Here is a 14864-nt window from a genome sequence, read left to right on the forward strand (position 1 = left end):
CAAATCCCTTCAGGTAAACAATCTTCCTGACACATTCCACACCTGCAAAAACAACAGGAGCAGTGAACAGAGATAAGAATTGTTTTCCTCTTCTTCCCTGAGGTTTCCCAGGACAGGTCCTTGGGAAGTTGTGCCTGCTGCTCTCTGTGAAGAGAGGTGTTTAAATTTGGGGAGATGTGAAAGGGAAAGCTTCCACAAAAGGGAAGCTCAGATGTTTCCACTGGGCCCATTTAAAGCAAAGCACTGCCAGCATTGCTCCTGAGGCTGTGCTTGGCTGCACAATGCCATAAGCACAGGATCCAGGCCTGGCAGGACAGCACAGGGAGCAGAGGGGCCATGGAGCAGTGTTTTGGTGTCCTGCTGTCCTTCCAGAGCCAGGGGAGCACAGGAGCCCTGCAGCATCATCTGCATCACCCCCACACCCACTCAGAATATCAAACAATCCCTTGCAGGCTGCAGGGGGATCTCCCTGCCTGGCTTTAAGTACATTTGTCACACCAGGCACTTAATCCATTGTGGAAAATTGGTTTATTCCTGACGTGCAGGTGGAGAGTGGCAGGGCTGGCTCCGAGGTGGGAGTGGGGAGCTGCAGCTGTGGAGGAAGGGATCAGCCCCACCAGCACGTCTGCTGCCCCATAGCCAGGCACAAAACCCTTCCTTGGGAGCTCTCCACGCTTGCTGCAATCCCTTTTCCTTGCTCTCAGACGAAAATCTCTCTTTTCCAAACCGTGTGAGGGTTTTTCACAGCAGCATCCAGCTGGCTGGCAGCTGGGATCAGAAGGGAGCACACACAGCTTGTGGGGCTGCTGAGGGGGTGGAAGGAAGGGGAGAGCCACAGAGCAGCCCTGGGGGCTTTCAGCAAGGAGAAAAATGGGATTTTTGCTGAAGAAATAGAAGACAAAAGCAGAGCAAGCTTGTTTCTCTTAGAGAAATTAAGCTAGGTTCTCCTGCTGCCTGCAGATCACCATTCCAGTTTGGAAAGGGCAGGTCAGCAAGGAATGGGATTCATTCAGAGCTAGGGCAGACAGCAAAACTGTGACAAACTTGTCACAGGAGAGGCAGGGAGGTCACAGCACAGCACAGAGGCCTTGGCACATCTGTCAGAGACGCCTCAGTGCCTGTTTGCAAACTGAGCAGCAGCAGCAAAGGAGCTGCAGAAGTTCCTCTGGAGATCCAGGGAGGGGACAAGCTGCATCCAGCCCCGTGCCAGGCTGGCCAGGCTTGCTCCCAAAGCCTGAAGGTCAACAGCTCCCACTCCAGCCTTAGCAGGAGACAGCAGAGCTTTGACTGCTCATCTCCTTCGTGCCTCACACGACACATTTGAGGCACAATTTCCTCATCAAAACCAGCTGGGCTTTAAGTTGTCCCAGCCAGGAGTTCACAGGGTCCTCTCTATGATCTTCCCAGCTTTGATTTCCTCTCAGAGGTGTTCTCACCTTGAGCCAAGCTCCAAAATACAAAGGAATCTGGGAGAAAAGAGCTGCTTGTGGCCCCAGCAGGGCTGTGCTTGGGCTGTGCCACCAAGGAGAAGTTCCATCTCCTTGGCTGCATTCATTCAGCCTTTTCACTTGAATGAGCTCTTGCATTTGTTATTCCAGCACAAAAAAAAAAAAAGGCAGGGAGAGAAAGTCAAACGGGCCTGGAGCATTTTGTGCTCTTAGAGGCTGCCTGAGCTCTTTTGGATTGAAAGGGAAATAAATCACATCTGTGTGTGCAGCTTCCGGATATCCCGGTGACTGTGAATGGAGCACATCACAGCCCTGGCTTAGGCTTTTATTCCTGCCTTTTACAGCACCATCAGCCCTTCTTAAGAGCTATTTTGTCTGAAGTAGGCTTAGCTTTTCCCTTCAGCCAAGCTCTGCAGCTTCCTGCAAAGTGGTTGTGTGGGAAGAGAGGACAAAAAAGGGACAGGCTCGATGTGAAGAGAGAATCTCTCTGAACGTGGCTGGGAGGAACTCTGGTATTGAAGAGCTGGTTTATAGCTCTGGCCCATGAGATGTTCATCTGCAGCCTGTGCAAGGGAACTGAAGCCTTTCTTCTGCTTTCTGTGAGCAGAGGGTAGTGGGGAGCAAAAGGTCTTGCAGGGTTCAGCATCTGAAGAGAACCAGGATGAGAAGAAGGGGACGTGCCTGGGGCTCTGCAGGTGCTGCCTCTGTCAACAGCCACAGCAGCCAGGTGGAAAATCCCATGGGAAGGCAGCACAGGCAGGAATCTGCAGCAGGAGCATCTTCCCAGCCCATGGGAGAGGCACCTTCTGCTCATCCCTGAGGAAACTATGGCAGGTCACCCTCCAGAGCTGGTTCTTGGTGCCAGCAGCAGGACAAGGTGGTTCCTGGCTGGGAGAAGGTCTGAGCTCCTGAGCCCTTCCCCTGTGCTGGGGCTTCCCAGGGGTGAAGATCCCTGTCACCAGCACAGCCAAGGGGCAGCAAGGGTGGAAGGTGCCATCCTTCCCTTGGGCTGTGTCCCCTCCTGAGCTGGTTTGGGGCTGTTCCACACAATCCCTGCGAGTGTCTCTTGCTCTCTCACATCTTAGCCCAAGGCTCTGCCTTAACCTCTGTTTCTCCAGCACCTGAATGAAGCTCAGCTCTGTGCTGGGAAGTGAGTCTGGAAGAAAAAGGTGACCCAGGGCACAGACATGGCCCAAAGCTTGGCTGGTGGCAGCCCTGCTTGGCTGCCCTGGGGTCTCTCCCAGCCTCCTCCTCCTCCTCCTCCCTGAGCTGGGCAGCCCTGCTCTCCTGCTTTTCCCTCATCCAGCAGATTTCCCTGCCTCTGGCCAGACTCCTCCTGACCTCTTTCCATGCTCTGGATGTCAGGATGAAGGACCAGCTCACTCCAGGTGGAGATGGAGAAATGGAGCTCAGCAGTGCCTCCCAGGCTTCTCTCCAGGCACAGAGCTTCCTCCTCCCTTCCCCAGCCAAGCCAAGCACCAGAACCTTTTCTTTCAAGCCCAGCTCCTCATCTGGAGCCCAACTTTAAATTCCTGACCATCCATGGAGTGACCCTGAGCAGCAACCAGGGCTTTTTAACCAGCAGCTTTTGGAAAGGGTGAGCAACCCCAGGGGGATCAGCCCCAGGGAGCTACAGGGATGTGAGGGGCTGATAGGGAGAGCCATGAGCACAGCTACTCGTGGTAGTAGCTCCTCTCACTCTTGGTAGGGTTAGAAGCTAAACTAATAAACAAACTTTGAGCTCTGTTTATTGGCTGTTGTGCAATAATTTATCTCCTCTGACCCCACTGACCCCCTTTGCTTCCACAGCCTGGGCCACAGCAGCAGCGAGTTGCAGAAGTTACAACCCACCACGCAAAGAAATGTTCCCTTTTTATCTGTTTTAACAATTCCCAGCTCAATCCATACCCACAGCAGAGCTGGGAAGGCTGGGGGATGCAGTGTGAGCGTGTGGATGGTGGATTCTACATTTTCATGTTAACACAATCCTGGAAGAGGTTAGGGAAGAAACTGTGGGAGGTGACTGTGGTAGCAGGGAACAGAGACCAATGACCCAAGAGGTTCCCTGTGCTCTGACGTTTTTGCTGTGAATGCCACAGGTTAAATTCTTGCTGTAAGGCTCAGATGTGTTTTGACAGGTACAAAGGGATACCAAGAACACAACCTCCCGAACAACCCTTGAGTAAGGTGGGTGCTTGGTGGTTCTTAGGGTGATGGAGCTTAGCACAGCCCTGCAAAATGTCACCAGCTGGGTTTGCCACCCCTGGGAAAAGGTTTGGGATGTGTTAAAGCACGATGGGACGTGTGCATGGTAACCTGTGAATTCTTTTAGGTGCATTACTGTGAAGAGATGCAGAACCCTCCCCCCTTTACAGAAAACCAGTTGCATTTGTCACGGGGACACTTTGGAAGATGAACATGTTTTCCTTGCTGTCAGGCTGCCCTCAAGGGTCTCTCTGGGCTGCCCAGCACCTGTCACAGGAGCAGGCTCCGTGCTCTGCCCTGAGCTGGGGCTGGGGCTGGGGAGTGAGAGATCCCCAGAGGCACAGGGATCTCTCAGAGCTGTTTTCTGCTCTCTGCCCAGCAGAGAGCCCATGTCTGATGTGCAGTTTGCCTTGATCTTACGTTTAGACACGCAGTCAGAAGAGCAGACCCTCCCTTTTCCAGTGCCTTTGGAAAGATCGCAGCTTCGTAGAATGAGTCCTTTCTCCTCCACCCTTAACCTGCAACCCAGCTTCTCGGGGAGATCCTACTTTGAGCTAAGATCTTCGGCCCACCAGCTGAGCTTGCATTCTTCCTTACAGTCCCTGAATTCAGCCGGTGAGCTGAGCACCTCTGGCCTTGCCTCTTGGTCTGTGCTTCTGGGCATCTCCAAACTCTCTGTTTGTTCTGTTCTGTCGTGTTTGTTTTTGCCATGACATGCAGATGGCAGTGGGAATTCTTTCTGTTTGTCAGTGGCCTGCTCCTGCCGCCCAGGGGGGTCAGTGGTGTGCTTCTCCTGGGGTGTTTCAGGTGTGGGCTGATGGAGCAGCACAGTCATTCCTTACCTGGGTGCTGCTCTTGGCAAGGCTGAGCCCTTTGGTGATCATAAATCCCTGAATGGTTTGGGTTAGAAGGGACCTTAAAGCTCATCCACTTCCAACCTCCTCATATGGGCAGGGACACTTTCCTCTGGAAGATTCCTCATTTCTGGTTTGTGTTGAGCTTGTGTCAAGGGTTAATCAGAAAAGACATTCCCTGGGTGAAACCTGTGGGAATATCCCCATGCTTTCCTTTCTGAGCACAACCAGGAAACGCAGCCTCTGCTGGGAGATATGGTCTGTGAAATGAGTTTTGTTTATTAAATCTAGACCCCTCTTAGGAAAGAAGCAAGTCTGGATGCAGGCTCTGGCTTGTTGCTCAGAGAGACTGAGGACTCCCCATCCCTGGAAGTGTCTGTCCCAGGCCAGATTGGAGCAGCCTGGGATAGTGGAAGGTGTCCCTGCCCACAGCAGGGGTGTGGAATGAGGTGATTTGTGTCCCCTCCGACCCAAACCAGTTTGGGATTCTGTGATTCCAGCTCACAGCCCGACTTAGGGCCTGGAGACGTGGGCTCTTTTCCGCTCAGCTTTGAGCACTGGGCTCAGCTTTTCCAAACTCAGATGTGCCCATCCCAAAGCCCTGTTTCCTGCAGAGCAGAGGACACCACCCCTGTGATGCCTCTGTGGCCTGGCAGCCCCACACGAGCTCAGATCCGTGTGCCCGGAATCGCGGCTGTGCTGGGATGGAGACAGGTCAGGCAGAGTGAGGGATGGATTTGGGCAGCCAGAAAGGAGCCACAGGCACAGGCATCTCTCAGAGCTGTTTTCTAACCAATCTTTGCACATCTTCTGTTGCTAAAGATCCTGGGCCCTGATTCTTCCACCACTCTGGATGTACACCACTCCAAAGGCGTTCATTCCCGGCTTGCTCCGGTGGAAGCCCTGGAAGAATGGGGGCCCCCGATTGTTTGACTTCCATCCCATAACACGGAATGAGGAATGCTGCAGCATGACCCTTGCCAGAATAACCAGGGTGGGGGGAGGACCCTGCAAACTTTCTTTTCTTTGTGCTTTTTATGTTTGATTTCTCATCGTGCTGCTGTGAGCTGATGGCTTCCAACGCTGTTTTGTTACGGACGTTCCTTCCTTTGTGTCCGGGGTTCCGGGACCCTCCCGTGCTGCCCGTGAGCCAAACCCATGCGTGCACCTTGGACCTTCTGCAGCCCCACTCTGGGGTGGGGGAACAGGGAAAAACGGGGTCCTGACAGCCAAAACAGGGTCTGTGTGTCCCTCATGAGAGCTTTGGAGCACAGCGATGCGCGGAGCCCTGGAGAAGCGGTGTTGGAGTCGGGACACGGGGCAGGATTCATTAAAGCAGCCTCAGGAGGAGCCTCTTGGCACAGCACGGAGCACAACCACAGCCAGGTGCCTTCCCACCAGCACCCAGGGCAGGAGGGGGGAACCAGGCACAGAGCTGGGCAGGGGTGGCCCTAAAATCCAGCGCCCTTGGTGAGTGCTGCCCCACACAGGGCTTATGTTGGTGGCTCCTCCTGGTGAGGATGAGCTCCTGGATCAGGACAATCCCCTAGGTCAGCACAAGCCCCTAGGTCAGAACAAGCTCCTGGACCAGGACAAGCTCCTGGATCAAGACAAGCCCCTAGGTCAGGAAAAACTCCTGGAACAGGACAAGCTCCTAGGTCAGAACAAGCTCCTGGATCAGGGCAAGCTCCTGGATTAGGACAAGCTTCTAGGTAAGAAAAAACTGGATTAGGACAAGCCCCTAGGTCAGGAAAAACTCCTGAATCAGGACAAGCCCCTAGGTCAGGACAAGCTCCTGGATCAGTCCCTGGCTCCCATGAGGTGCTTGCAGCCAGCAATCAGGCACAGGAGCATGAAGGGCACCTGACACATCCTGCCCTTGCAGCTGATGAAGGTACAGCCCTTTGGGGTCTGAGGCAGGTGCCAGCCCCTGGGCATCTCCATTCCAGCTCCATTCCACCCCACACCCATCAGGAGCTGCCTTTTCCTCAATCCCTGTCCTTCAAGAAGTGTTTTATCAGTCAGTTTAGAGAATCTTTACCAAGCAGCCAAGATACCCCACCAAGGCTAAAATTTCCTGCCTTTTTTCTGAGAAAAGCAGAATAATTTGGCATCCTGAGCAGTCAGACTTTATACAGTCCACACTCAAACTCCCAGGCTGTGTTTGCCACCCCTCTCCGTGCCCTCTGGCTTTTAATGAATCAGGCCTCCCGTGGCTGCTGGATGCTTAATTAACAATGAAATGCTCAGAGTGTTTGTCAGGAGGTTGTTGTTCCTCAGCTGTGATGTGTGAAATGTAGTATCTCTTTATAGGATGCAATTTTGACTCACAAGGATCGCCTTACTCCCAATTAGGCAAGTATCTTAATTACAATTAACTGGCACCTACTGCCTGTTGCTTCATTCTTTTTATTCTTTTTGCTTTTTTATCTTTTCTTTGGCGACTGAGCAGTGTTTCTCGCTCGTACCCTGCTTGCAGAGCACTCCTGGATGTGACAGAATCATGGAATTGTTGAGGTTGGAAAAGCCCTCTAAAACTGAGTCTAACTATTCCCCAGCAGTGCCAAGGCCATGTCCCCAAGTGCCACATCCACACAGCTTTTAAATCCCTCCAAGAATGGGAACTCCACCACTGCCCTGAGCAGGTGGCAAATTTGGAGAAGTTATGGTGGCTGGATGATGTAAAGGCATTTTGGTTTTCCCCCAAATGGTTTTAAAGAGAAGCCTGAGGTCAGTGCTCTGGAAATGGCCCTGTAATTGGGAACTGATTCTTCTGCTCTCCTCCTCTTTAAAATTGAAAGAGGGCAGGGTTAGATTGGATATTAGGAAGGAATTCAGGCTGTGAGGGTAGGGAGGCCCTGGAATAGAATTCCCAGAGCAGCTGTGGCTGCCCCTGGATCCCTGGAAGTGTCCAAGGCCAGCTTGGAGCAACCTGGGCTAGTGGAAGTTGTCCCTGCCCATGGCAGTGGGTGGAACAGGATGAATTTTGAGGTTCCTTCCAACCCAAAGCACTCCATGATTCTCAGTACATATCCCTGCTCATTAAGGCACTTGAACATGGGCCAAATGCCCTGAATGCAATTAGCCCCTTTGCAGCTAATTAAAGCAAGGTGGCTGCCGCTTGCCTGTCCTCTTCAGGCTGTCTGCAGGGCCAGTCCTGCTCATTCCCCTGGGAGAAGGAGCCCGCAGCCCTGTGGGATTCCCTCCTCACCCTGCTCCCTCTCACAGCCCCAGCCCATCCTCGCGCCTCTCGCCCCACCTTGATGCACAATGCCAACAGGTCCATGCTCTGGCTGGAGTCACAGACAAGCAGGAATGGTTTCTCCTTCTCTCTCCTACTCAACCTGACGTGCTGTTTTCTCTCCTGCATGCCTTTCCCTGGGGATGACCACAGTTGACATTAAAAAAATGGTGGCAGGTACGGCACCCCCGTGCGCAGCGCGGGGAGCGCGGGGCGGCCGCGTGCATGGCAGCTGTCCTGTGGAACCTTCCAATAAACCAGAGTCAATCAGTCTCACACGAGTGGTTTTGTTTTTCAAGCCGCCAGAGTGTTTTGTTGGATGTGTCAGTTCACATTTTCAGCTGGAGGAAACCACCTGGGGAACCGGGCTGGTGGCTTGTGAATGACTCCCTGTCCGTCTGTCTTGTCGAGGACGTGACGCTGTGTCTGTCAGATTTGCAGTAACCAAGTCCTGTGCATTTAAACCAGCAGCCCTACGGAATCCTGGAGGTTTTGGGGCATTTTCCAGCCTTCCCTTGAGTTCTTGTCTTAGGTGTGGCTCGTTGCTTGGCAGGGAGGTTTCTTTGTGTGACTCAGTGAATGAAGACCTTTGTGTGTGCTTTTGGTTCCCACAAACAGCCCTTAAATACACACACAGAGTTTATCTGCTGATCCTCAGTTCCCTTCCCACACTGACCTGACTCTGCAAACTGATAACACTCGGTCCTGAGAGTAAGTTACATTCCAGGCCAGGCTGGACAGGGCTTGGAGCAACCTGGGATAGTGGAAGGTGTCCCTGCCATGGCAGGGGTTGGAATAAGATGGGCTTTAAAATCCCTTCCAACCCAAACCCTTCCACAATTCCATAATTCTGTTAGAGCCCAGAGACCTGGTGAGGATCACATCTCCTGCGAGGCCCAAATTTTAGGAGGCCTTGAGGATCCTGCAGGCTCACGAGCTGAGACATTGGCAACCATGGAGCAGCAAGAGCGAAACTCCTCCAAGTCCTGGCCATAAAACCTCAGGCACACTGGCAGCTGCAGCCACAGGAGCTCAGAGCATCCCTCCGTGGTGGAAGTTGTCCCTCCGTGGTGGAAGTTGTCCCTCCCTGGTGGAAGTTGTCCCTCCGTGGTGGAAGCTCCGTGTCCTGCATGCAGCATGCCCCGTCCGTGTCGCTCCCCGCGTCCCCGGCGCGTCCCCACCGCGCTAACCCCGTCTTGTTTGTGTGTTCCAGTTGCTTGGTTTTCTTTCGACCCCTCCTCTGCCCACGCTGACATCATCTTTTCCAATGACAACCTGACTGTCACCTGCAACAGCTACGATGACAGGGTGGTGCTGGGCAAAACGGGCTTTTCCAAAGGGCTCCACTACTGGGAGCTGTCCATCGATCGCTACGACAACCACCCCGACCCGGCCTTTGGCGTGGCTCGCATCGACGTCCTCAAGGATGCCATGCTGGGCAAGGACGACAAGGCCTGGGCCATGTACGTGGACAACAACCGCAGCTGGTTCATGCACAACAACTCCCACACCAACAGGTAGGTGGGTGGGTGTGGGGTTGCATTTTAGTTCAGTGGTTTGCTCTGTCTCACCCCTCGAAAATGTAGGGGTTATTCCAAGCCTGGGATCCTCTCCCCTGAAGTGTCACGGATCTGTAATCCCGTTGGCCCAAGGCTTATTCCATGCCCACTTTGAATCTCCCTGTTAAGCTGTGGGGGGAGACCATAGACTCTCTCTTGGCCCTTTTCTCCCCAGGCTCTCCCTCTCTCCCCCTGCCTTCCCTTTTCTCCCTTCTCTCTCACAAACCATGCTGCTCCTGGGGTGGGACCCCCCAAAAAACCCTCATCGAATTAGCACCCTCAGAAGCTGTGTGGAGTCTCCTTGCCTGCCTGCTGCTACCAGGGAACACACAGCTTAGGGGGCCCCCAGGGATCCCCCCAAACCAACTGCATCAGGCAGGGACAGGGGCTTCCCCCCACACCACAGCCCAAAGAGCCTGTGGCTTTGAGAGTGGCACCTACAAGAGTTCACTGGGTGGGTGACATCAATCCTGGTCATCTCTGTTGGAGGATGTGCCCTTCCCCAAGTGGGAATCAAGCCCTGCCTGCTTGGTGCTGCCTTGTTCCAGTGTTCCTTCCCTCCCTGCCACCACTTTTTTCCTGCTGACTCTTTCTGTTGGCATCCCCTTCCCAGTAACAGCCAAATCCTTGCAACTCCTGCAGCAACATTTGCCTTGATCCCTGAGCCACTGCTCGCGCTCCACGTGGGACTGGGGACTTTGTTTGGGGAGAGCCTGGGGTCACCTTCCTGCAGGCCTTTCCCTGATGGATCAGCAGGTTTTGGTGTGGCTTTACTCCACAGTTCCACCTGCTTTCCCCCGTGGTTGTGTCACTGTATCTGCTCTCAGGGTGGCTTTTCCTTGGGGACATCATGGCAAGAGGAGAGCAGCTCCATGGGAGGGTGGAGGAGGAGGTTCCCAGGGAAGGATGAGCATGGCTGGGATGGGAGCAGGTCATGGCCTGGCTCCTGGGTGAGCTGTGGTGTTCACCATCATCAGTCCTTGATCTCCATGGCCTGAGCCAGGAGCACGGGGACCATTGAGCCTTTTCCTCCCACAGAACGGAGGGTGGGATCACGAAAGGCGCCACGGTGGGAGTGCTGCTGGATCTGACCAGGAGGACCCTGACCTTCTCCATCAACGAGGACCAGCAAGGGCCCGTGGCCTTTGAGAACCTGGAGGGCCTCTTCTTCCCCGCCGTCAGCCTCAACAGGAACGTGCAGGTACGGCTTGGTCGGGCTCTCTGGAGCAGGGTGTGACATTCCCAGCAGTGGGAATGGTGACCTTGCTGTCACATGGCCCCCATGCTGCTGTCACTGCAGTGGTTGCTGCTCAGGAGCAGGAGCAGGAGCAGGAGAGTTCTTGGGCAGCAAGGGTGGCTTGGAAGGAGCTGATGATGCACCCTAAACCACCTGGGAGTCTCCCAAACCAGGACAGGCCTCCCTGTAGCCTCACTGCCTGCTCCAGGTTCTCCCTCAGGGCTGCTGAAGCACCAGGGTTCTCCAGCCCTCCTTGGGGTGGGGTTTGATAACTCCTTTGTGATGCTGCCTCACAAGAGCCTCACCAGCTCCTACAGCTCTCCCAGGTCCTGGCTGGGAGCATCACCAGGGAGAGGGGCACCTTTCAAAACCTGTTTGCCTCTGGGACATTTCAAACCCCTCTTCTCTCCCTCTCTCCCAAGCTCTCAGCTCTCCTGAACATCCCCAAGCGGTGCCACCATTCCGGTATTTCCATCTTTCATTTCTCTTCTCACTGATCACATCCCTGCTCTCCTCTGTCCCAGGGAATCCTGCACACCCTGGCTTTGGCACATCCCCCCTGGCACTGCCTGCACCCCAACCCTGCACAATGCCCAGGCACATCCAGGGACACAGGATGGATCATCTCAGGGTGCCCAGCATTTTGGCAGGGTCTTCTACAGTGGGTGTCAGACCTGGAGAGGGACTTTGGAACACAGCCTGGAGTGACAGGAGAAGGCAGAATGGCTTCCCAAAGAGCAGGAGGAGATGGGATATTGGGAAGAAATTCTTCCCTGTGAGGGTGGAAGGCCCTGGAATAGAATTCCCAGAGCAGCTGTGGCTGCCCCTGGATCCCTGGAAGTGTCCAAGGCCAGGCTGGACAGGGCTTGGAGCAGCCTGGGATGGTGGAAGGTGTCCCTGCCCATGGAGGGGGTGGAATGAGATGAACTTTGAGGTCACTTCCTACCCAAACCATTCCAGGATTTTATGATCACCTCTGTGCAAGGGCAGAGGCACCAAGTGGCCTCTGTGAATCAGGGATCCATGGATTAGGACATGCTCTACTGTGTCCATCAGGATCATTGTGAATCAGGGATCCATGGATTAGGACATGCTCTGCTGTGTCCATCAGGATCATTGTGAATCAGGGATCCATGGATTAGGACATGCTCTGCTGTGTCCATCAGGATCATTGTGAATCAGGGATCCATGGATTAGGACATGCTCTGCTGTGTCCATCAGGATCCAGGGCTTGCTGCACTGTCACCAAGGCAGTGACAATTTTCCAGCAGCACTGGCACAAAGGTGTGTTGGGACCATCCCAAACTTTGGGAGCATCCTTGCCAAATTTTCCCACCCTAAGGGTCTCACTGGCAGGGGAGTCTGCCTGGCTTGGAGAAATGTTTAATTAGGAAATGCTAACGAAGCCCATGTTGTCTGTGCTGGGTTTAGAGGTGCTGTAGTAATTTGGTGTGGTAAAAGCATCCTGCTGAGTGCTGGGTTTAACTCCTACCCCAGTTCTCTACATAGCCATAAGGGACAAGGCATCTCTGGAGCCCCTTGGCTTTTGTGAGTTCCCTGGGCAAGGCAGTGCCTAAATCCCCTGACAGCACAGAAATCCCTTGGGATGCTGATCAAAGGCTGCTAATTAAGCCAAGCCATTTATTATGCTTTTTCAGAGGTATATGCCTGATTGAAAACAACTCTAATTAGGAGGGAAATCTCTGTATTTTAGACAGTTTTCTGCAAATCTGTATCTGAAGGGGGAAATGCTGCTGCTGCAATAAAAGGAGGAATTGTGCTCTCCTTCCAGATGAAAGAATTTGTGGAGGGACCTGAATTTCACCAGTGCCTGTGTGAGCATGGCCCTGCCCCAACATCCTGATGCTGCTCAGCTTTGCCACCACAAAGCTCCCTGCTCCCACCAGAAAAGAGCCATATCCCCTCCACCATCCCTGTCCCCTCTCTGTCCCCATCCCCACTCAGCTCAGGGGCTTCTCCAAGATCTCCTCTAATGTCTTCACTGTCCTTCAGGTCCCCCCATCCCCTTTGTCCATCTCACCTGCACAAAGACCCAGCTCCTGCCATGTCCCACCTCTCTGGCAGCCAGCTGTGGGATTTCTACACAGCCAGCTGGGAGTACTTGGAGCTTGCTACCAGCAGTCCCAGCTCACTCCAGCAGCACAGAAAAGTGAGGAACAAGCCAGATGGAGCCACTGCCACACTTCTGGGGACACACGCATCTCCAGTCACATCCTGCCTGTCCTCAGTGCTGCTCCTGCCCTCTCTGGGGACAATGTGCCAGCTGCCATGCTATGAGCTGTCCCAGCAGGCGCCCTGGGACACAGCTGAGCCCCGTGTCTGTCCTTGCAGGTGACGCTGCACACCGGGCTGCCCGTGCCCGAGTTCTACGCTTCGCGCTCGGCCATGCCCTGAGGATGCTCCCGGAGCCGGCTGCCTCTTCCCGGGGTGAGAGGAGCCAGCCCGTTCCCTCCTGCAGGACAAGGCCAGGTCCCTGCCCAGCTGCTGGGTGCCTGCCCAGCTGCCAGGTCCCTGCCCAGCTGCTGGGTCCCTGCTCGGCCTCCGGCTGGAGATGGGAAGGAATCAGGAAGGAAGATCCCGGCTTTGGGCCGCCTCTGCTCTCCGGCCTCCGCGCTGTCCCGTGTGTGTGCGCTTTGCTCTTTAGCTCTCCTTGGCTGATGAAGTACCTAGGTAGCCTGAGCTGTTCTCCTGTGTCTGCTTTTAGGTTTGGTTTTCCTAATTTGAGTTGGGGTTTTGGGGGAGGGGGCAGTTCTGTCTCGCTTTCCCCGCCCGTGGGGGCAGCCCGAGGGACCCCACCACGGGAACGCTTCCGCCCACGCCAGCCTGGTTACTTTGCAGGATTATTTCTTTCCCCTGTGGCCTTTCTTGCAGAGCACCCTCGGTCATGTGTAGAGGTGGGTCCTGGATTACCAGTCAGTCTCCATGTCCTTACCAAAACACCCCACTCTGTGCTGTGTCCCCCTGGGGCATCTGTGCGGGGCAGGGGGTGGCCATCCTGTCCCCAGGTGCTCCAGGTGCTGGCAGGCCCTTGGTTGGGTGCTGAATGCCCACGGGGGGCTCTGCAGGGGCCCCCCACACCTCGGTGCACAGCCATAGACCGGAGAGCCCTCACCCGGCTCTTTGGAGATTAGTGTTTATTTTTTTATAGTTGCCATATAAAGCCTAGCCTTAAATTCAACTGATAGTGTCCTTCCAATCACCGGAGAATTCATTCTGCAGCGAGGGTCTGACAGAGAGCCCGGGGGCGGGGATGGGATGGGGAGGAAGGAGAGCACAGCCCCGCACTCAGGAACGCGCGCCTGCTGCCGGCAGCAGTTCCCGCCGGCCGCCATCCCCTGCTCGACTTTCTGGTAATCCAGAGGCAGGAGAGGAACAGTGCCAGCCCCGTACGGAGCCGAGAGCGCCTGCATGCGCTGTCCCCTCGCTTCGCTTCGCTGTCCCCGCGGAGCCGGGACGGGCAGCGGGATCGCTCCCAGCCCGGCTCCGGGCGGGATGCGACGGGAGCGCCGGCCCAGCAGAAAGACAAATGTAAATAGCCCATTCCCTCCCAGCCTGCCCTCCTCTAGGACAGCCCCTTGTTGCTCTAGCATTAGGTTTTCCTAATTTATTGGATGGGTGCTATCTCGTTGACTCCCGCCGAGGAGTTCCTCCCAGCTGCCCGAGCCGTGTTGCGGGACAACGCCGGGCAGCTCCCGGGTGGATTCCTGAGGAGCCCCCGTGGCCGGCTCACCCGGGGCTCCTCTCTCAGCCTAAGTCATCCCCCGTTCTTTAGGGTGTCCATGGTGCTTCTTAGAGTCCCAGTGATTGTAAGACGTCGTCCCCCCGTTGCGCGATGGTAGCCGCACACAGCCGCTGTACTGACGACAATGTCATGTTTGCCGTTCTAATAAAGGACTTTTACCAGAGAAGGGCAGAGCTTCCAGAGCATCTCTGTGCTTCACTTCCCATCTCATGGCCCCTGGTGCACATCCCTCACCGTCCTTGGCCAGAGGCAGCAGCAGAGATCACACAGAACTCAGTCAATGGGAGGGAGGGAGGGGGCCATGGGAGCTGCTGGAGGAAGGAATTCTTGGCTGTGAGGGTGGGAGGCCCTGGCACTGCTTGGCCAGAGAAGGCCCTGGATCCCTGGAAGGAGGGAGGAATGAGCAAGGCTGGATACAGAGCACCATCTCCCCAGGGAGATGAAATAGAGGCAGAATTCAAAGGGATCAATGGAGGGGGAGCCATTTCCAAGGGAACAGCATGGAGAGTTCTCCCAGGGCCGTGAGAAGGACTCGCTGCTGGGATATCAGTGCCTGC

At 54.9% G+C, this 14864-nt stretch overlaps 1 protein-coding gene across 5 annotated transcripts in view; it reads left to right on the forward strand.

Moving 5' to 3' along the window:
* Window positions 1-14473, forward strand: part of TRIM9 (tripartite motif containing 9) — a 74459-nt gene extending 59986 nt beyond the window's left edge. For 2 of the 5 annotated variants that reach the window (XM_054635439.2, XM_054635440.2), the window contains exons 8-13: window positions 4080-4268; window positions 6821-6862; window positions 7902-7925; window positions 8962-9265; window positions 10346-10508; window positions 12897-14473. In XM_054635439.2, coding sequence (XP_054491414.1) covers window positions 4080-4268; window positions 6821-6862; window positions 7902-7925; window positions 8962-9265; window positions 10346-10508; window positions 12897-12959 — 785 coding nt within the window. In that variant the 3' untranslated portion in view covers window positions 12960-14473. The other 3 variants (XM_054635445.2, XM_054635446.2, XM_077180879.1) reach the window with 2 other exon arrangements.
* The last annotated feature ends 391 nt before the right edge of the window (window positions 14474-14864 follow it).

Source organism: Agelaius phoeniceus, chromosome 6 (assembly GCF_051311805.1).
Source record: "Agelaius phoeniceus isolate bAgePho1 chromosome 6, bAgePho1.hap1, whole genome shotgun sequence".
NCBI classification, from domain to species: Eukaryota; Metazoa; Chordata; class Aves; order Passeriformes; family Icteridae; genus Agelaius; species Agelaius phoeniceus.